At 37.2% G+C, this 23,736-nt stretch overlaps 1 protein-coding gene across 4 annotated transcripts in view; it reads right to left on the bottom strand.

The window, feature by feature from the left end:
* Positions 1-23,736, bottom strand: part of NEK11 (NIMA related kinase 11) — an 83,494-nt gene that overhangs the window by 15,198 nt on the left and 44,560 nt on the right. For all 4 annotated transcript variants that reach the window (XM_066571738.1, XM_066571753.1, XM_066571746.1 and 1 more), the window contains 2 exons: positions 11,035-11,159; positions 5,733-5,793 (listed from right to left, as the gene is read on the bottom strand). In XM_066571738.1, the coding sequence (XP_066427835.1) occupies positions 5,733-5,793; positions 11,035-11,159 (186 nt within the window). The remainder of the gene's footprint in view (positions 1-5,732; positions 5,794-11,034; positions 11,160-23,736) is intronic.

Genomic DNA, 23,736 nt, shown 5'->3' with positions numbered 1-23,736 from the left:
ATACATGCATAAACACACATGCCCACTCTTTCTGTTTGCAGGCCTTGTGAGCTGTTGCAATATTTCAGGACCTAGGGCTCACCTACCACTGAAGCCCTCGACCACAGGAACACAGAAGTGCTGAATCACAGAGGACTGTCAGGGTTATCAGCTCAAATATGCTGCAATTTCATGTAGTCATCCCATCATACAAGTCTGTGGTTTTCCTAAGAAATTTATGTACTTTTTGCCCTGACTGTTTCCATTGAAAGACATTTCAAAGCCTTACTGGGAGCTAGTGGCTAAAATATCTTATTTCCTGATAAAATTTCTTTGTCAAGCAGTTCATGCTCATTTTCCTCCTGTGCCAGTCCTTTTCCTTGGCTTATGCAGTTATTTCCTTCCCTTTTGCATACTCCTTTCAAGTCACTGTCATATTTCCTGAAAAATCCCTGTGCCAGGATTTCTTCTCCTGGGAAGCTGAGAAGACTCAGAGAAAAATGAAAACAATAATTATCTGATTGCTTCTCCTGTGTTTTACTGCTTTGGAATGTGGTTTGGAGATTGTTTATGCAACATGTGAATTGTTTTTACTTAATGACCAATCACCATCCGGCTGTGTCGGGACTCTGGAAGAGGTCACAAGTTTTTCATTAGTATCTTGTTAAGCATTCTGTAAGTATCCTTTCTCTATTCTTTAGTATAATTTTAGTACAGCATTCTTTAATATAATATAATACATAAAATAATAAATTAGCCTTCTAAGAACATGGAGTCAGATTCATCAAGTCCTCCTTGATGCTGGGGACTCAGCAAATACCACACCTTTCATTTCTTCATAATTGGAAAAAAGTCCTATTCAGCTTTCAATTTGTTAAGCTGAACAAAGCAGCTATTTTAGCCTCTTCTTGCAAATTGTTTGGCACTAGGATTTCACTTCCCAAAAAAATGAGATGTATTAGGGTGTAAATGTGCGGGCTGTGCCACACAGGACCCAAGTTCTGACCAGGCACGGGAGGGCTTTGCATAGGGTAGGAGCAAGCCAAAAGTCAAACACGTTAACACAATGTCTTGTCTAACTGAGCACACACTCCCCTCCTACCAGGGGTTTTTAGCTTGGACTCAGCTGGGGTTTGGCTTAGTTTGGACTGCATTAACAGGGATCGCATGCAGCCAGAGGGAGCTTGCAGCTCCCCTCCCTCTATGAGCTGATATAGACATCCCCAGAGAACACCCAATGCTTTCCTGGAATGTGTAATCATGGCTCTCCCAACAGTTAAGCTCCTATGCCTGACATGATTCTAGACCCTGATCACATCCATCTGAATACTGAGATAAAACTTTCCATTGTGAATGATCCTACTGGATCACTCACAGTGAGCATCTGGATTCAGAAGCTTGGAAGCACAGAAGAAATGGATTCCTGATTCTGTTAGCAGGATGGACATTTAAAAACATTTTCCTAGCTTATCTTACACCTAATGTCTAGGAGTTATCTGGTGCCCAAGTATTACAACTCAGGTACAGTTAATGTAGTTTAAAAGATGAAAAATGACAAGCGCAGTTCTTACTGGCAACCAATTATTTTGCCTATTAATGCAAAAAACATTTCCTGATTGTTTACTGTAACAGTGCACATGCATACCCATATGTTTTACATGGAGTCTGTAAGCATTCAACTCCTTCAGCAGCACTGGAAAATTGAGTTATCCTCAGGACAGCTCAGGAAATCCCAGGTGCTGTGCAAAGCAGTGCTTGTGACTTAGTGGGCTCCTCTCTCAGTTGGCACAGTATTAAGGTCCAGATGTAGGGCTTTAGTGCTTTGAAACCAATTAAAAATGGATGCTCTGAGCACCAGTGTCCTAAGGAAAATATAAACCTTGCAGTCTCTTAAAAAGGAGCACATTTAACCACAGGCACCAGATAAATTCTGGCATTACTATTATTACAGGATAGATCACTGTAGTAAGAGCTTGGCATATTCTTTCTGTGTAGTGAATTCAGTATATTTATTACTACAATATTTCCTTCTCCTCTGACATTTCATTATTAAAAACATTCTTCTTGTTTGTTTTGGTTTTTGGTTTTGTTTTGTTTTTTTTTTCTCCCCTGGGATTTCTGGCTAGATAATTCAAATTTTGTCTACTTTACACATTGGCAATTGGCCAAGAAAAACTTAGTCCCTTTGTGCAAACTCTATATCTTTCTCTCCATTTAATATGATTTTTTGGCAACTGCAAGGCAGCACAGACTGCATATTTTAGGATGCTGCAAAGGTGTGGTTCCTCATTAAAAAAAATGAGTTCTTAGTGAAGACTGCTAAGAGCTTGATACATTGTTGCTACAGCACACCTCAACAAATGTTGCTGGGGTGATTCATAGCCATTCCACTTCTACATCAAAGGTACTTTCTTAGAAGCAGTTACTTGATTAATAATGTATTTTGCACCCAGCTTCAGACAGTTTGTGTACCCACATATCAACACACAAGGAGGAACTATGCTTCTTCAAAAAGTTACCAGATAATTATTTGCATTTTTTTTATCTAAGATATCATTCTTGATCCATTAAACAAAATCAAATGAAACAACAAGAGCACTGTCTTTTCAAAACCAGGTATTGTGGTTTTCTAAATCGATTTCAATGTCTCCCAGTGTCTAACCCAGTATGGCAGAAACAACACAGGGCAAAGGGCAAAAGATCTTTGTCCTCTCAGGTGATAGAGCACCAGTTGGAGGTTTGCACTGAGGATCTGTAGAGAAAGGAATTTATTCACAGGTGCATTATCTGGTAAGAGTTTTCATAAATTATGGTCCAAAGGCATTCCTACAAACATTCCTGCTAGTGACCAAAAAATAGGTGATACACACCTACTGCATCTCTTCATAAGCCATGATGTGTTGTGAAGCTGTTATCTCCACTGAATCACAAACTTCTGTTTGTACTTCAGATTTTTTTTCTTTACCTTTCACTTCTACATATGAGATCCTACAATGCCTTTTTGTACAAGATAGAAAAGATTAGAAACAGATGTGTTTTCCAGATTCATAAACAATACAAAGTGACGCAACAGCCCCTAACCCTCTCTCCCTTAATGCCAAGCAAATTTAGTAAATTTTAAAATGAGTTTTTCAAACTCCTTTATCTTCTAGAGTTTTTTTCTGGGATCTACCCAATTTTTCAATTTATCAGCACAGCCTATCTTATTTCAAACACACTCCATATGGACCTTTATAGACAACACAAAAGAAATTGTGTACCACAAAAGCTCTTGTACTTGGAGTGATTCTGGGACCTCTTGAGGAGAAAACTCAGTTACCTCCCAAGTCCTTTCATAAACACTGAGGTTTATACTAAACAAATTCCATCTGTTGAAAAATAACTTATATTTATTGCATCTTTTTTATCAGAGCCTTTGATGACAAAAAAAAGTTCTAGTGTTTTTCTTCTTGGTTTTTCTCTAACAGCCACTTGAAATGACTCATAATCTTTTTGTAATACTTTAACAATGAAAGATGCTACAAGAAATTCTGTCCTGGCCAGATTCCTGCTTCCATTGCCCTATTATTGCCATGAAATCCACACTGTTTTCAGGAGTAGCCATTACAATTCTGTTGCAGCTCTGTAGCCCAGCAATATGGTATTGCCACTGCCTGCCCCAGGCCACACACCTGAGTCTGCAAGGCTTCAGGCTTTGTCTGATCTTGGCTTGTCCTGACAGAAAGTTTGACTCAAGTGCTTAAGCTATAGCAGCAGTTTTTTGAATTACTATGCAGTGGGCTGTTTTGTTTTATTTCCAGTTATTCTTGTAACATACAACCTGCTTTTTAAGATGGATTAGTAGTATTCTGTGTAGAAAGACATATTTATAACTAACTTAATTCAATTAATGTAGAGAAGTACAGGCCCGATACAACAGCAGATGCCTTGAAAAGTGGGAACAAAAGATGAGATGTAAAGGACTACAGGCATGGGATGTCAAGAAAGGAGGCTCTGACTCGCACTGGCAATGCCATGGGTAAAACCAATGTCCCAGTGGTTAGTGAAAGAAATGCAGACCTGGATGGGGACACAACTAGCTTTAGGGTGAAAAAGACAGCAAGTATCTAACCTATGTAAATTGCACTATATACAGAAAATTTTGATGTAATGGGAATTTGGAGCCCAGTGAAGAATATGTAAGGTATAAATGAACATTAGCAAACACATAAAAATGACCCCAGCTGCAGGTTTATAGCTTGATTTTGGAAGAACTTAAAATAATGAAAGTTTAAACTTTCTAAGTGATACTGGGCATACAAAGATAAAAGGAAACCTGGAGATTTGTCTCTTATTATCATTACATATATTTCTTTGGAGAAAATCATACCTAATTACTGTCTAGTTTGAAAAAAGCCTGTAAGTTTCATCACAGACTGGTTGGAAATTTTTTTTAGTGATAAAAGTACAATTTATTCTTTAATATTACAATTTTTAAAAACTCATATTCTTGTCCCTAATACTGAAGGGAAAAGATTAAGATAAGGGAGTTTCTAATACTAAGATTGTTTTTAAAACATCACTGTTTGTCTTAATATTCTTGTTTGTTCTCACCAACCTTCAAGGCAATTCCTCTCTTTAATTAAATGAAGGGATATTGAAGCACAGAGCAAAATTTTTTTCTTATTTCAACTTCTGCAAACCCATTGCAGACAGTGATGCTGCAAATGCATGAATGAGTGCAGAATATGGAGACAGGGGGTTCTCTGTGAGTGTGAAGAGAAACTGGATGTAAATGTTCCTTCCTTCAGTCCTGAGGGTCTCCTGGCATGGGACCCAGAAGGTGATCAGAGAAGGTCACCCAGAAGGTGACCTACAGGACTATGATGGCAACAGCTTTGATTACTCCCCTTCATCCTTCTTCTTTGGCTCTCTCCTCCCATCTGCCCAGGCTCACAAGCAGGGGTGAACCAGAGCTCAGCACTGGAAGAACCTCTGGAAGCAGGACTTCCTAGGAGTCTCCTGTGTTGTGGTTTTAGATAATCCCAAGTCAGGTTTATCCCAACTAAATGAGTGCAAACAAAGCAGCTAAATGAGGCTGCAGCTGTCATGGGAGCCTTTGGGAACTCAGTTGGCCTTTCATGCAGCTCACACTCAGTCCCACCTGGTGGCTCTGAGGACAGTGACTGTGACAGCCACAGTAAATAGCCTTCTTTCACATCAGTTTTCTTTTTAGCTTTTAAGTAGACCACAATGACCCAGGTTTTCCAACTGTAAATCTATGGACAATATTTTGCCAGAGATTTTAGGATTAAATTACAGACTTAAATTATTACTGTTTTCTTTGTATCTGTAATGAGATACTGTTACATAAATTATTATCCAAACCTTGATCATAATTTTAAAAATATTAAATATTTTAATTCATTTTCTCTTATTGTAACCAGGATTAATAACTATAAAATAGCTTACACATCTTCAAATATTTTCCTCTGGAGAGAAAATGACAGTAGCCAAGTTTTTAGAAGTTTTTTTTATAACATTCTATACTTCTGACTATCATGCTTTATGGTTTTATTATTTTCAACAGAAGCACTTAACTATTTATGCCTTTTCTTTTGGCATAGTTATACTTCTTTGCAGTAGATTAAGGAAGTAATTTTCAAAGGGACCACATTTTTTGAGTTATTTTGTTGCAAAATGGAAATAGTTGGACAGTGATGCATATAGACTGCTAATAACTGCTGCTATCTAAAGAAGATATATCATCTTACCCAATGAGCTGCTATTCAGGACACTCTCCAAATACTCAACCATTGCCTCCATATCACTGTCCTGTGAATAAAAGAAATAGGAATAGCATTAGTGTGAGCACAAACCTAAACACAAACACCATGTCCCAGAGGTACCATCCCACAAACACAGAGGATATCACATCAGTAAGTGTCAAGACTAAACTATAAAGAATTTACATTGCTCAGGACATTTTCTATATCTTCTTCTCCTAAAACATCAGGCTTTGGAATTATGCAATAACCAAACAACAATTTAAGTCAGATTCCTTGCAGAACACGAGTGTTTACAACAACTGTGCATGGAATTTAAAGGAGATATATTTACTGTGGAGGGTGGTGTGCAGTCTCTGAAAATATACCAGCATTTTATCATCAGTTAGTTCTGGAATATCTAAAACAATATTACATTGAAAAAGGCAAGTTTATACTTTTTAACTATGCCAAAATTTTTATGCTTATGATAGCTGCCCACAGCAAATTAATACTTATCTTTCATGTAATTGCATCTACTTACATGTCTAGTAACAACAACTAATTAAAAATTTTTTAATTAAGAAGAGATTTTAACATTTTTATATTTCAAGTGTTCTGCTACCAAACAGATGGCTGACAGTTTTGCCATGATATCATTCATATGAAATGCTGTTTGTGTACACAAATGAAATTTAAAGTTCTAGCCACTAAACAGTGATTGTTGTCCAGGAAGAACATCACAATTTTATGAAAGTCCAAGAAAAATTTGGACTCTGAGTGTGCAGAAGCTGCTGCCATATCACATTTAAAAACACAGCATTTATTGACTATTTAAAACTGACAGTCAGAATCTTGACCTTGCTAAAAAATATGTCAAAAATACATATTTTTAAAAAATATGTCAAAAATATGTATTTTTAAAAAATAGTCAGCACTCTATGCCTTTAAGATTGAAAACAATGGAATAAAAACAAACACTATTGACCTCCATTTCTCTGAGGGACAACCTGTTTTATATTCTTCTGTGATCTTACTAAAATGCCCGTTCTAAATCTCTCAACTTAGGAACTGCCAGTACATCTAAATAAGACAGCAATAATTGTTGGCAATGACTTCCAGCTGGTTAGGGACCTTCTGGTGCAAGTGGGAGCTGTTATGGATGAGCATAAACTAACTATTCTTCACCCCAAGTTGTTTCATGGGCTTCTATTTGAAATAGGCTCTGCTACTCTGGCTGAGGTTTGCAAGGCAGGAATCAGGTTCTTGCTTGGCCATTACAACAGGTAACCCACAAGCTCATAGGCTCAAAGGAGCCTCTTTGCCCATTTGGAGCAGCCTGTGGGGTCCAGATTGGATCAAGTCAGCACGAGGGTTTCCAGTTCTGTGGCCAGGAAATGCCAGGGAATGCATTCATTATGTTAATATACACAGTACATACTGAATATTGAATTAAGACAGTATTACAGATATAATTTCTCTGTACTTCTAAAAAGAAAAAAGAACCATTAGGACTTCATTAAAAAGATTTCATTAAATCTTTTTCATTCAAAATGAAAAAGTTGTATTGATTTTCTGTTAATATTACTTTGTAATTATTTTTATTTTCATTATCACTAACAACCACAAATCTTCAGACAGATAGGCAAAACATAGTAAATAACCATATAAAACACTATATTTATATGGTTATAAAAACACTTTAATAAAAACTTTTTAAATCATTTTTATGGGATAAAGCCTGTAATTCCCAAACCTTTGACTTCTCTCAACAGGACATCATGTTTACTCCAATTATAACAACAATACTGGTTTCTTCTTTTTATGCTGTAAGGCAAAAGATGTATTTTCACCTCTTCATCACTCCTATCTTTTCCCCTCTTGGGTTCAGCACTGGAAGAGGATTTAGCTGTTTCATTTAATCTATTTCTTTAATCTTTCTTTCTCTCTTTCTTTTTCTTTTTTTTTTTTTTTTTCAGAGAAAGCAAAGCCCTACAGAAGGGACAAGGGACTGTGACGGATGCCCAGAAGAGAGGCACTCCCATGCACAAGGGCCAGTGTGGGTGAATGCTTGCACATTCCAGATTCAGAACAAATAACCCCACTTCTAACAGCCATAAACCTGCCAAAACATGTGTTAGGAATCCAGGGGAGCATCTTAGGGGTCACAGCACACAGACCACTCAGAGCTGCTCGAGCTATGATAATTTATGTCAGCTGATTGTCTGGCTTGACAATCTCAGAAGCAACTTGGAATTTGAAAATAGGAACCTACTGCATCACAGTAGTAGACTTTGTCATAGTGAAGAGGGTGAATTTGTTATTATGGTCACTGAGAAAAACCACTAAGAGCATGGGGATGAACTGCAGCAAAGAGCATCCACCAGCATCTCAGCTAAATCAAAGCCAGTGGAAGCTTCACTACACACTAACTTTTCAAGATGAAACCTCTGTTTAAGAATCACACATTAAAATGCTCTTAAAAACAGTTTGTCATTATTTTTTATGATTTCCCTCTAATTAGAAACTGGTTCCCCTATTAAAAAAAACATGTGGAAAAGAACCACTGGCTTGAAGAGGTGGAGGTCTGGAAAAGTGGCAAATTGCTGCTTGAAATCTGTCAATGTGCATTTCTGCTCCAAAAGAAAGGAAAAAAAGGACACTAAACTCCAGTGCTGAAAAATGTGTCTGAAATCAGATTGGCTGTACCAACATGAGAAAAAAAAGCTGTCTCAGCTCCCACCCCAAACCCTTAAAATTAAAAGTGTTTCAGTGCCTAACTCTACCTTCCTAGGCAGTCTTACATCCCACACGAGGCTGCTACTTCTCAGTCTGTCTTGACATCTGTGGGAGCCTATATTAGGCTTGAATAAATAGCTCACATCCCTTTCTACATCTTGCACCTTAATATGTTGTTCATAAAGATGACTTTTCTGACCCCATGCTACTGCATGAACATTGGAAATTTTTTTAATTCTTGTTTGAAATAATGGGGTCACCAGAGAGCACCACCAGGTGCAGCATTTTTGCCCTCTCTGCACAGAAGTAACTAGTAAAGCAATCTTGGGACTGGAAATTTAAGAGATTTGCAGAAATTACCTTACTAGCCCTTACTGTGTTGCAGTGGAAAGTCTTTTTAGCATAAAGCTCCAAAAGCTTGGTTTAAGGTATCTATGAAGAAAGGGTTTAAGGGTATGAATACCATCATAGAAACAGAAGTAGGAGTTTTGGTATTAAGTAAATGACTGCAGAAGCAAACCTTTGCTATTCTGGTAGGATTTGAAACTTATTATTAATACTGAGCATGATCCCACCTACTTTGAGTAGGATTCATCTCACATAATCATTGATATCCAAAGGAAGATGTTGTGTGCATGTTAATAACTCTAAATCCCTTTATAATCACCAAAGAGGGATCTCTCTGTGTGTTCCATCCAACCTGCATTAGATGTTTACTCTCTAATAATGCTTGCTTACTTCCCCTCACGCCTTTCTGTTTGTTGAGTTCAGACAAAGGTGTTCAGATTTGCACAGGTATGTTCAGTCTGCTTTCACCTCCAATTTACTGTAGAATTTTTCACTTGAGAAAGCAAAAATTGCCTATTTTCACTTCCCAAAAAATAGAAAAGGTAATTGTGTCAATAGCCAGAAACACACTTATTGAATATCTTAAGGTGACAGAGACAATGGGGTGCCAGTGGGATGGCTCTTCCAGCCCACCATGCTGATTCTTATTATGGGATTTTTAGTCAGTCCAACATGAGAGAATGTTGCAGCTCACATCTGAATGCCAACACCTAACTTATTCTGCATTACTGAGAAATCTAATTTTGTCTTCTGCCCTTCATTAATTCTAAGCAGCAGTCTGCCTGTTCAAAACCACTACTGATTGACACTTAATGATACCATCAATGAAAGATGAATGAAAATTTCAAAAGGCATTCTAAAAAAGAAAAATTGTCTCAGAGTCTGATGAAAATGAGCAGTAATTTTGTTTTCAAGAGTACCTTGTGGTAGACTTTCTGGGCAATGTATAACTTGTATATACATTGTAAAACTTTGTATATCTATGTGTTGTGGGTAAGCATAAATGCAGCAAACTTTAAAAAAGTATTGTCTAAGATAATCCACTGTTTTACAATTGAATAACAATTTCTTTACTATAGCACAATCTGCTCCTGAATTTTAAGGCATCCTGTGAGTTTAATTTGAAAGTTAGGGGGACATGCCTAGATTGAATGGAGCTGTTTCTGAGTAAACTTCAAGTTCTACTTGTGGGACAATTTCAGGATCCCCTGCTACTGTGGTAGAAGTAGAGTTCTGATGCCAGAACTCTCACACATTATTTTTGCTTTAAAAACTACATCTCAAAGAAGCTATTAGTTCAAATTTTTCAAAAACCACAAGTTATTTATAATTTAGTGAAGAGTATTAGTCTTCTTGTCTGGTTCCCTGGAATGCAGAAGACATCAGACCCTGTTCTGCAGACATTGCAGTTACTGTTCCTAGGCAGAACTAGATAGTACCATTCAGAGGCACTGCAGGCCATGATTGAAACTGGAGGCCATGAGAGAAATTGATAGTTCCTGAATGCCTTGGGAAGATCCATTTTCAGAACTGCCTCAGGCACTTAAGTTTATTGATTTCACTGAGACTTGATCACTGGAGACAAGATTCATCTCAGCTCATTCTGATCAGATCTAAATGAGGTGCCTTTTGCAATAATCTTCAACCTTCACACTGCAATCCCTGACTTTCTTGTGGCAGCCTTAAATGATAAAGCTACTTTAAGCCTTTCAGCAATAAGTTTTCTCTTCACTGACACTTTCAGTGAGGTGGAAAAGTCTACAGATTTGCTGAACAAGTCTTGCAGCTGTTTAGGCTCATCATTCATCACACTGTCCTAGAAAATATGTCTATGCAGGAACTAGAGGTGACTATCTTTGCTTGGGAATTAGAGCTGGAACTTAGATCTTATGCTTGAAGTATATCTTCAGTTTTAATTTAATTTAAATCACAGCTGGCATTTGAGAGGATCTCACTCTGAGTGTTTTAGAGTCACAAGAATGGTTTCTGGCAATGATCTATCTTAAGGCATTCATGGGAGTATTACCTTTAATCTTGAAGGAATGCAAAATTCTTTCTCATCAATACCTTATAATACACATATAATTAATTCATGGTATTGATATACACACGCACTTCTAAAAAAAATCAGCAATGTCAGTAGGACTAATTCTGGTAAGGAACACAGTTTTCTCATGGAAAATGTTCATCAAGTGTATACAGGGTTCTCAAAGGTCACATTTACCTGGTGATTTGTCCTAGAGACTGTCCATGACAATTCTGCATCTTCCTCCTCTTCACTGTCTTCTGAACAGGATTCAAACTCATCTTTATAATATTCTTCTGCAATTTCTGGGTCTTCAGGGATCTCTAAAGGCAATTATGAGTTTATAGCATATATAGAGAAAAAAAGAATGATCTGAAAAAGATATAACTGAACTTTATAGCACCAGTGTTATGTCAATAGCGATGCATTCTGTAATTGAAAGCAAAGGATAGGTTCTCAGAGTAAAATGTCTTCAGTGATATGGTAAGCAGTGTTAAAGCTGTCTCTGGCAAAGTGCAAATCATCATCATGTGTGAATTAATGAACCTAAGGGATCTATATTGATATTACACTGAAATCTCTAAAATATACAATAAATCAGGCTGGAAGTAACCTTATGGCATCATTAAGTCAAAGCAAGGCCAGTTTTGAAATTAATCCAGCTTTTGTGAGCGGAAATTATAACTCAGTTTTGTCTTCTCTAACACACATAACTTGTGGTGAATACAACTGCTAAGCTAAATGGAAAATAATATATATCAGGTACATGTTTAAAAGATATGAGAAATTAAATCTACATATTTTCCCAAACTTTCTTGAAGAAAAACTACAATAAAATAAAAGAAACTAGTATAAAATCAAGCTATGCCTACTTGGGTGTCATGCCCTCTCAATTTATTACCATCACAAGTTTTAGTAATAGCAGTGAGTGCAATATTAATGTAGCCAGTGAGCCCATGAAGTACAATAATTGGTACTAAAACTCAACACATTCATCACAGTTTGAAAGACACTCCAGCCACTCTGCACTGGGTGATATCCTTTGGCATCCCAGACTCTGTACAAAAGAATTAGTGAAACAGCTTGAAGTCTGATTGCATTTCCTTCACGGGGATATTACTACAAGAAATGTTAGTTAAAGACAAAAAATATTTAATGTTCAGCTGTCATAAACCATCACTGTCATTGTCATAATTTTAGCTAATGCTGATTTCAACCACTCTTCTCAATTAAGCCCCTTTAGAGAAATAAGAACTATCTTCTATTTTACTGCATTTAAATATAGTTCAAACAACATGACATAAAAATTATTAATCGATTTTTAAATTGTTTTACATGGATAAAAACCCAAAAGGATTCAAACAGGGGAATGCAATTAAAATCCATATAAAAAACATTTGAGTTTGGGCAGGAGAAATAATTCTAATCTTTAAGGTGAAAGAAAGAGAACTCAGAAAAAATAGTGTAGCTATCTGCAGCATTAGATGGTTAAGCTCTCCTGTGGAGATATAAGGTCTACTATCTATTGTCTCCAAAGTAATTTCAAAAATACTTCCTTTCTTTATAAACCCGATTTAGGTCCAAAAGGGTGACACATTTTTACACAGACTTCTGTTTTAAGATATTAATGGAAGCTGCATAAAAGCCCCATGCTCCATTGTCACAATTTCTAATCCTAATCCTTCCTGTTTCTATTTTTCACCTTTCTTAGTTTGAAAAAAACAGTCAAATAAACAACTAATCAATACCTGAGTTTCCAGAAGATCACCCCCAATGCAAAAATATTTTCTCACAAAGAGAGCATTTATTTAATTGCTTGAGTTTACAAACTGCCATTTGACAGAAAGTCCAGCACTTTATTAAAAAGAGAATCTTGAATATCATCCATTCTACATGGAAAGAACACCTCAAAATTAAAATACATCTCCTTTTCCACATGAGGTGATCAATTTTTCTTTCTTGCAGAGAGGCTGTCATCCCAGTGATTAGGATAATTTTATTAGGTTCATCTGCATTCTGTCTATGTGCATTCACATACATATAAAACAGCCCATTTATTATGTTGTAATACAAGCATCAGACTATGCTGGTGTTTTCTGAGTCATCTCCTCCCACATTCTGCATTTGTTTATTGCTGTACTAAAAAATGCAAGCCTCCCCTTTCCAACCAAACAAGGTATCAAAATCAGCCTTTTTACTCATCACTGTAACTTTAAAATGTCTGCTCTGGCTGCTGTAAACTCTATACTTTGTGAGCAGCCCATGACCACAGAAAACTGGTGATGCCCCTGAACTATGCAGAGAGGCTGGCAGTGGCTTTATTCCACTTCCATGACAGCCTTTGCATCCTTGTTGGAATTATTCACCTCACCATTTGTGAAATTGACAGCTGTTCATAGACAGTCAGTTAATCCAAGCTTAGTAATACAATTTGAAATGCTAGTTCAGATGCTGGAGATGTCCCAGGGTGTACAAGTTTACTGGCCCCAATTCAGAAACCAATTCCAAGTGGCTTTTCTGAAAGAAGACAGCATGTCCAGTGCAGGGGAATTTAGTATTTACCTAATCAAAGTTCTTAAAACTTTTTTGTTTTATGACTGACATCTTGAAAGAAGGAGCCTTCAAAGCATTTACACATTTATTTAAACTGTTTCCATACAACAATTCTTTGAATCTTACCAAAGTAGAGCCAGCTCCCAGTCCTCCATGTATTATAGATGCACAAGACATCTCTGGTTCTCTGCAGAATTAGCTGAGTACAGAACAGCTTATTGAGCTGAGACCCAGGATCAGGCCAATTTCAAGAACAGATCAGGTGGATTTGGCACAGCAGACACCATAAATCAGCCTGGCAAGCTGTACCTGTGCTGGCCTAGTGCAGATAGCTTGAGTGAGTTGGTATTTTCAGCTCAGGGCAGGCACTGTCAGGGGAGTTCAGGCCCCACAAGCTTCCATTTCCATGTCTGCAGTTCATCCTCTAGAATATTTGCCACCTGAGTCATCCCATAATTCCATGTAATCCACATACACCTCCAATTTCCACAAACCAGGTGACAAAAGACTGGTTACTGCTCCCATTCCTAAACATTACTAGTAAAGTTGCACACTTAGTAACGTAATGCAGAAGAAAATTCTTTGGTTTGTGCTTTCAGAGAAGTATTTTTAATAAAAATGTTGCTCTTTGGTCTAGGCTGTTTGACCACTGAAAAGCCAAGCATGGACTCTGGTGACAGGACCTTGCCACTGTCCTTTGTTCTGATAAATAAAATGGAAATTAAGCTTATTTGTGCCTGGGAGGCACTTGGGTAAAGAAGTGGTGCTAGCAAGGGCAATGCCAAGACTGTTGTGCTGAAAGAGGAAACAAAACTGCTGTTGCAGAACCCAGGGGACCCTGCCTCTGTTTTGACAGCTGGACTGGCAGCCAGCTGAGCATCTCTGATACAGCATCCTTACATTCTCCATAGGGAGCACAAGGAAGGGTCTGTGGAGCTGCTTCTGCCCCCTCACACCCCCACATCTCTCAGCTGGTCTCTGAAAGCACCTTGTACTTTATCCAGCTGTGTGTATTGCACCAAGGCCAGTCACAACAGCTTTTATTTGCTTACAGATCACTGAATACAAAACAAACTCAGCTGTTGCTTTGGTATTGCTAGATGGTTTAGGCATAGCATTGAGACACTTGATACTTGCTGTTAGATGTTCAAAAGAAAACAAACTTTGAATAAAACTATTCCTCTTTAGATCTCTTTCTATACAGTAACGTGATGTAAATAGTGGAATGAAGGGTAAAAACCCATTATCTAAAAATAAACATAAAAGCCTGGTTATTTACCAAGAAGACAACTAAACACAAAACAGAGGAATGTGATACTTGTAATATTTTGCTTAAATCCACCAGAGCTTGTTTCAGGTAGCATGGTAACTCAGCAACAACAATTTTCTCCAAAGAGATGAAAATACTTTGATAAATATCTTTAATTTTCTTCTGCCTGAAACTCATACTTGTCATTGTTGCATTGATGTAGTATTCCCACATTCCAGAGCATGCAGAAGACAATAATAAGACCACTTTTATAAAAAGGAAAAAAAAACAGTAAAAGGAAAAAAGAAAACAGAATGGTGCAACATATGCAAATTTTCACCATTTGTATTCACAGTTACAGAGTCACACTTGACTCTTAACGACTGTTTTATTTTTGATCCAAAGGCTTCATTGCATCTCTGGAAAAAGGCAGATTTGCTCAGTTGCCACATTCCTATGTTAAGGAAAAGATTGCTACATTTTCATTTTGTTACACTCCTCAGTTTGCACAGTATCACACAGAGGAAAGTGAGGAGCAAATCACTCAAGTGCTCTGAGACACACTGCCACGAGACACAATGGACTCCTAAGATGGTGACATGAACCAGGACACCAGAAATTGATGTTTCCACACCTCTGCTACCAGAGACTGACACAGAGAACTCAGAAAATTGAGAGACAGGGCCAGGACAAAGGTCCTGGCAGGACCCCATCAGTACCACAAAGGTGCCCTTGATCCTTTCCTTTCTGTGGAAATGCATCAGCAAACACCAGTTTGATCCCATAGGAGCAGGTGTTACCTACTGGAGCAGATGCCACAGTGGCACCAAGCTGGGTGCAAGAAGGGGCTGTGAGAGCAGAGTCCCTTCAGCCCTGAGAAGGGAAAGCAAAGGGGAAACCTTGCTGCTGTCTATCCTATCTGATCAGAGGATAAAAGGAAGATGGAGCCTGTCTCTTCACAGAGCTGAATGGTGATAGGACAAGACACAACAAACATCTGGAACGAGAGGAGAGAAGGAGGAGAAGGAGGAGAAGGAGGAGGGAGAAGATAAGATACTGGAACTGGCTTAAAGAATATTCTTGAGCAAGAGCTCAATCAAGCCTTGGAGGTGTTCAAAACTTGATCAGTCACCCCTAAATAGCCTGATCTGAAAATAACAGCTTTGAGCAGGGGGTTGGACTAGGCTGCCAGGGGTTCCTTCCAACCTAAATTATTTTCTAATGCTGTGGTTGTTTGATTACTCACAAACAGTTCAGAACCTCCCCAGATCTATTTGTCTGTGCACACATATTTAACATACACACTAAACAAGCTAAGCAGAAACTTAGGAGCTGGCAAGAAGAGCTGGTGCACAGGGCTGGGCAGCTCTCTTCAGAGCTGTGCATCACTTACCACAGAGCGAGAAAACAGAAAGGGATTTCTGCCTTCAAGGAAGAAAACATAAGGAGCTGAAGCATGGTCAGTAGGAGAAATGTTTGAAAGACAGAGACATGTTTCCCTGAGCTACATCATCCTGAGTGAGAAATTCTACCACAAAGGAGATGAAGGGCTCTGTGGCACTCTGCAGCTCAGGACAATACCCATATGATTAGAAAAAATAAAATAACTTCTTAATTATAATCTAAGCTCAGTCAGATTGGTTTGGGAGTTTGAGGTGGGTTTTTTTTCCCCTCTGCAAGACAAAACCCTTCAACTTTAAAAGTTTCAGTCAAAGAGAATCACCATCCTTTGGTCAGGTATAGATGATAAATGCATTTTCAAGCTCTGAAGATTCATTGTTCAGAAAAACTGGAATCTTTTTGTCCATCTCTTCTAAACTAGGCAGAAACAGACTCTCAGAACATACACTTAAGAAATTAACTAGGAGATGTACAGGATTTTTGTGCCCATGAAAGTTCTGTACAATCCTTCTAGAGAAACAGTAAAGGACTATGAAGTTGTTTAATGAATCATCTTTTGACATGGCCATGTGCAGCTTTACATTAAGTAAAATGAGTTCTCCTAAATGAGAACTAGAAATATAACCAAATTTAAACAGTAATATTTCATAATTCTCCTCTTTGCATTTTAAAAAAAGTAAAAAAAGCTTCAATTATTTTATTGGTGTCACTGAATGAAGAACTACCTATTAAGAAATGGCTGGAAAAAGAGATACAGGGGGTGTAAATCTGAGTGGCCTTATGGGAATTATCTACTACTTGATGTTAGAAGGAAAGTAGCAAGTTTCAAAGTGTTTATCCAAGGAAAAATTACCCCTTTTTTAACCAAAATTAAATTTCTAAGAGAAATATTTTATTTGAAGGACACCGTTTTTTCCCCTAAACATTCCACTACCTGGTATTTTTTCAGTAAGTAAAGAGACAGAGCATGAGAGGAAAAAAGAAGACCTTAAAAGGAGTGGTTAACAAAAAATGAACAGCAAGAAGGAAAGGAAGAATTTAATCACTTTTTCCCCTAGTTTTCTGAATAGTCTGTTTTTTCTTCTTTCCTAGTTGTCACATATACAGAAATGGGAGTTCTGGCAGGCAGTGACAATGAAGATGAAGCCATGCTGCCTTTCAGAGATGGTTTAAAAGTTCAGCAAACCTAAAATCTTCCAAATATTCAGAAATCTTTTTAGCAATGATGGGTGAATAAAGAGAAAGAACAACATAGGGATTTAGTCAATAACAAGGAGCATTTAGTGAGTTTTGGAAGCCATTTCATTTATCCATAAGAGTCGTTTTTAGTGTAAAAGTTGCCCTACTACTAGCACTGCTTCCAGCAGGAACAGACCAAGAGATGTAAATTGAAGGAAAAGTGACCTAATGACATCAACTTAAAAACTGTCTTACTCCCTGAGTTATTTTAAACTTTTTTTATCAGTCAAAGCATACTTTCCAATAAAAACTCAGATTTCCTCCTGAATCTGGCAGATGCTGACCTCCTGACACTTTCCCTTTCAGTCTGACAAGAGTGTTGGGAAGGAAAAAGTCCACCTGTTAACACAAAATCTGCTCCTTAAGAGACTCACTTCCTTCTCCCTGAGATTTGGTTCAAGAACGCCATTTTTAAGACTTAAACTGGGAGCATTTTCTCAACCAAAAGTAACAGAAAGAGAAGAAAACAAATGGGAATGGCTCATATCCAAACTTGGTGTAGGTAGTTGTACACACAAGAGTCTGGATGTAGCAAAGATGCAAAATGCATTTTACTTAGATATAAGCAATAATAAAATTTATATGTTGAACAAGTAAGAAAAACAAGCAAATGATTGCAACAAAGCAAAAAGGTGTTGAGCCCTTATACACCTAGATGAAATTTACTTGTGAAAGCACATATTTAAAAGACCACAGGGGCACACTTTGCTCTGTGAAGCAGAAAATACAGCAGGAGAATTCAACCAAGATCTTCACTGCTGTCACCTTCTCATTCCCTCCACCCAGTTGTCTGACAGCCACATGCAGTGAAAGCTAAACTGGCAGAATATACAAACTAATTCAGCATTTACAGCTTCTTTCAGAGCAAATTCTTCCTCACTTGGAATTGCCTCCAGCTTCTTGCATCACCGTATAATTTGTCTCAGCTCCCCAGAAAGGCCCTCTAGTTGGATAAGTTAGCCATAAAACTGCAACTGGGGCTGGACTGGGAGTCCTTGTAAAATGTTTTTCAACACCATCCTGTTCACTGATGCTTTGTTTTGAGCAAAAGCCTGGTGCATCTTTATTTACATCAGTTTAACCTCATGCCTAATGTGCAGTGTAAAGCCATGTTGCTCTGCATGTAGGATGACCTGGAATAGAAACTAGCATATTTCTAAGGAAGATTTAAAACACTGATATTATCTGGAAGGATCTGCTACAGAATCCAGCATGCAGTAGTTTTTTTGACTTACACAATCTCAGTGCATCTGCTTCTAATTGCTTCCTAAATTCACGGGGTGCTTCATAAATGTTTTTTAACATAATGCTTTGGAAGGAGTGAAGGGAATTCCTGTGACATTTTTAAAAAGACTAGGACAGAATAATTTTAACTGTAGTCATTGACCAAGGTGAATTTTGAAATAGACTCTCTTTATCAATGCCAAAATAAACAAGTCTAAAAAATAGATTAGGAAAAAAGCAGGAGCTATACACTAACATAATTTGCTCTCCCCCCACTGAAAGTGTTTGGGTTTTTTTATATAACTGCTGTGTAAAGACTTCACTCTTGCAAGCTTCCCTCTGTGAATCTGCAAGTGCAAGTCTTCTGTAAGAAGCAAGCTATGAATTTCTGTGAAGCTATGAAAAAAATTTAGTAGTTAGGCATGTTGAAAAGTAGATAGATTTGGAAAAGGTTTCCTGAGGAGCTCATGGCTAGAGTTCAACTCCTGCTCTCCAAAGGCAATACTTCAAGGAAAGAACTTCTTAAATAAGTACAATAATGCTTTAGTCAATGATAAAAAAGGAAAAAAAGCAGTGATTAATTTTTCATTTTCTGAGTACAACATGCAAACTTCATTAAATCTTGAATTTGTTATAATAAATCAGATTTAGTATTGCTTTAATTGAATCTGGGACAAGTTGGGCTCAGTGTGAAACCAAGCAATGAAAACAAGAGACAGATGAGGAGGTCAGAGGAGCACGCTACACCGTCAGATCCTTCGAGAGTCTCAGGAGTTTGTCACCCCATGTTCCAAGGACAAGTGTAGGACTGGTAACTGCAAATGCCAGAACTAAACCAGCAAGTTTCTCCCCACAAGCATCCCACACTATTGTTGCAGCAAGTCAGGGAATAAGCCTTAGGATCCTGGAAGTAGGGTAACCACAAGGAAGAGAAGACCAATGGTTAACCACCACAGAACTCACAGCATTCTGTCCTCTTAATTGAGACAAGATTTCCTGGTTACAAAGGATAATGTAAAAAGGATCATGTAACAAGAATAATGCAGAAAGGTGCATAATGTCATTTTTTCCAAGTACAATTCTGCTTTGTTTATACTTGCCAGACTGAAAAACAAGACAAGACTTGATTTTCCTTAAAGCCTTTGAGCACTTGTATGGTCATCTTAAAGAGTGTTACTCAGTTATCCATGAGAATGAACAAGTACAATTTTACAGGCACCAAAACAAAGGTGTGTGTGCAAAGATGCTGGAAGATCTGCTCACAAATATTACAGGTTTTTAACCTTCTAAGATTTACAAAACTACCTTGAAAATCCTTCAACACAGTTTGTAAAAATAACAGGCTAGGAAAAAAGCAGAGTATTTTATAATGTGTGAACATTTCCTATTTGAGGGCCAGCTGAACTTTGCCCACTTGAAAGTCAAAGCAATATATCCATAACTTAAAACTAGCCACGGAGACATAGGAATAAGGTACACAATTACAGTAACATACTTAGCTATTTTGAAACTGTAATGAAATCAGGGGTTTGCCAGGTGTAATGTATTACAAGATATTAAGCTAAGGAATTCAACAAATTATAATCTTTGCAGTATACAGAAATTAAAAAAATATATAATAGAGATCAGAGAGATCATATAATCTGTCCCTTTATTCATACAGCTTTAATTTGTTACTTTGTTTTTCTGCCCAAATAATTTAAATACCACAAGTATTTAACTGAAGCTATTCTTCTCTTTTAACTTGACTCCTTCCCACACAAAAACATGTTTATTAACTGCAGTAGCAGTTTATGAAGAGTTGGGAGTCTTACAAAAATGGATGTGACTACAATGGAAGCCCCAGCTGGCAATCCAAAAATGCAGGATATAATATTTTATTAGTGCCCCTTATGTCCAGTGTTGTTCTGCTTTGACTTTCTTTCATTCCAGGCAATGAAGTGGTACAATAAATACAACCCCTAAAGATATAGATACATATATAATTTCTTGAATACCTTTTTAAAAAAATAAATCATCTCCACCCTTGTTTACCATATCTCATCAGCTGTGAGATTGATACGAATATAAAGTGGCAATTTTAGCCACAAATGCCAGTGCATAGTTTTAAGTTTTCATGCCTGTTAGAATGTGGCTTGTGGAATTTAACTCTCCTTATGGTTCCTGTAAAAGGTCTGGGCCTTTGGCAGCTTTGTATCCAGTTTATCTTTCAACTGTAAACACTGATCCAAACCAGGGGGATCAACAATGACGGTAAGGACATGGCAGATTTGTTGCATCTGGAATTGCACTGAATTATCCAGAAGCACTTTTAGATACAGCTTATGATTTTGTAGCCAATTTCAAGGCAGGTTCTACTGTAGAAATGGAATCAGAAACCCTGAACTTTTAGCTATTACTGTTGTATAATAGGATTATGCCTTGCTCTTCATGCTATTTTCAGCTGCAAAGACTGAGCTCCTCTACCTAGAGGATTTTCTATCTAGTAAACTAAGAAATGTCTGATATTCCACACTACTTTCCCACATAGGTGGGTACAATGCATGGTCTGATACAGATTTCTGTGGATTCTTTACAGTAAGTCTCCATAAGTAGTGTTTCTTAATTTGTTCAATATCTGTACAAAGAATTGAGAGGAACTATGCTGTAAAATCTGGCGCCGATAGAGGACATTGCAACAAAGGTGAAACTACCTGCACTCAAATAATTAATGTGATGCAGTGAGAGATCTGCCATTACCTAGCCCAGTGTGTAGTAGCACACACAAAAATGCTGAGGTGGTCTATCAGTGGAAAATCTAGGGCAAAGATGACTTTCTGCATCCTAAAATATCAATATCCAGTTCTCTGGAAAAGGGGTCTCTGGTTATTCTTTTTGAATCAGAAAAGTGGATGACAATCTCAATCAGATACATTAGAAGATGAAGAAGAATTATAATGCTATATTAGGAAGCAATGCATTACTTTTGTGATGGTTCCAGTAGCTTTCTAGAAGGAGGCCACATTATTAAACATTAAACATGTGAAGAACCTGCCCAGCTGGAACTGCCCTGTTCTAACTGGCAGAGGAAGACACTGACCATATTAATCCATAACAACCAGGCTGGGTTGTAGGTCATGGATGGTCCTATTATCTTGTTGATAATATTTTGCTTATGTTTTATAAAATGAATGATTTTATTCCAGCTGCAGTCATTATCATTAATGGAAATGAGCAGTTTAATATGCAGAGTTCTTTTTCACAGCTTTGTTGAGTTTTTTTCTGTTAGATGAACTGACCTCTGGGTGCCAGCACTACAATATAATTTGCCTCACCCGTATTTTCACAAACTCACTATTGAAAGATAAGTACATGCACTGAAAATGCAGCAATCTCCAGAAAAATATATATTAACCTATCTGTCCTAGTCCAAATGGAGACAGCTTCTACAAAAAACTGGTGAAGAGACAAAGGGGGGTGTATGGGTGTGTGTGGGTGCATGATGTTAAGCAATTTATTGCTAGGTGGATTTTTTAACAAGAGAAGATGAATAATTTACTTTGTAGGTAACCCTCAGCAAGAACAGGAAACATAGGTGCAAGTTTATCCTGACACATTCTGCATTGCTTGTTCCTGCATCATTGCCATGACCTGCAAAATATGCTTTTTAACATTCTGAAATAATTAATCAATAAAAAGAACTGGAGAAATGAAGCAGAAAACAAAACATCCAAATCAACATATAAAGGGAATTCAGTTATTAATCATTAGCTATTCCTAATGCTAATAATCAGCTATTCCATTTTACACTGCTCATTGGAAACAAATGAAGTGTACAGATGTACAAATACATATATGTTCCACACACAAATATTTGAATTTAACACTGACAGTGGCTCAGTGCTTCTGTGTACTATCTCTATACAAATCTTATTTCACCTCCTTAGTCTCTTGCAGGTACTTGGAGAAACTGAAGACGGAAGAGACACAAAGATATCTATAGTAAGCCAAAAATGTTCCTAGTAGTACAATATATTCTTAACTGCACTGTCTGCCATAGAGTTAAATTATTTATATGATGACAATTCCATAAACTCCTGGAAACATAAGACAGAGATATCAACATTTTTCAACTAATATTAAACACAACTATAAAACATTTATCTTTCCATAAATATCTCATTAGACAAAATAATTTGTTTTGTTTTCAAATTAACCAATCTAAAAACTCAATGCAGATTAAAACTATTAGATAAAAGACTTGCAAATGAGCAAAAATGCTTTTCATTTTCTTCTATTTACAAAGGTTTAGTCTTCTAAGGAACATGTTAGTGGTCTAACTAGCTGAAATAATACAGTAAAAACATTTACTGTTCCAATCATACAATCAACATGCTTCAGTTATTTACTTAATATGGCTAACAGTAATCACAGAAGTAATTTTGTTCTAGGTCCTTCTTAGCCACTCCATTGTCTGTCTTTTTACATATAAGGAGAATATTTGCTTACCTTAGATAGTATGATTAAAAATGCAAAACTGTTCAGAAACTTATTATAGCACCTTCAGAGAAATAGAAGTCTAAAGGCATTTTTAAATCTTCATTATTGCAAGTAATGTTACCCTGCCCACCTCTCTGAAAATCTGCAGTGTGGAGAAATGTAATAGCCAAACCGATAGAATCCTTTGTTCTAGTATGCATGCCAGCTGGAGAGACCAAGTCCCAGAACCAGGATAATATAAGAACAAACACTAGATGACCCTGAGAAGTGGAATAATGGAAAATGAGGAAACTCAAAGAACAGAGTTGCAAGTTCAAAACTTAGGGCATTAAAAACCAAAATAATCCATTATATATTTTGAGGTAAGAGCTAGGAAGCATCTTAAGAAAAGAATAAGGATGGAAGGTGCAGGTATGCTACAAGTGACCAGTATTAAAACATATGAACAGATAGAAGTTTATAGAGGTTTATAGACAGGAGGAGAGAAGTAGTTAAGCTGCTAGGCAATAAAGCAATGCATTTTTAAAATGCTAAAGAAACAGTATTTACATTGCCTGCAACATTTCTCTTTTGGAATAACAATCTGATAACTTCATATAAGATTCTCAAGAACTTGTACCAGTTGTAAACAGTACTGAGGAATCTTTTCTGTAGTTCAATGAGTTCATCTCCACATCAAAACCACAGGGTCCACTCACATCTTTCATATTCCAGAAAATAAATGTGCTTGAAGACTAACAAATTGGTCAGTAGGT

Source organism: Molothrus aeneus, chromosome 1 (genome assembly GCF_037042795.1).
Source record: "Molothrus aeneus isolate 106 chromosome 1, BPBGC_Maene_1.0, whole genome shotgun sequence".
Taxonomy (NCBI): domain Eukaryota; kingdom Metazoa; phylum Chordata; class Aves; order Passeriformes; family Icteridae; genus Molothrus; species Molothrus aeneus.
This window is presented reverse-complemented; position numbering and strand designations above follow the sequence as displayed.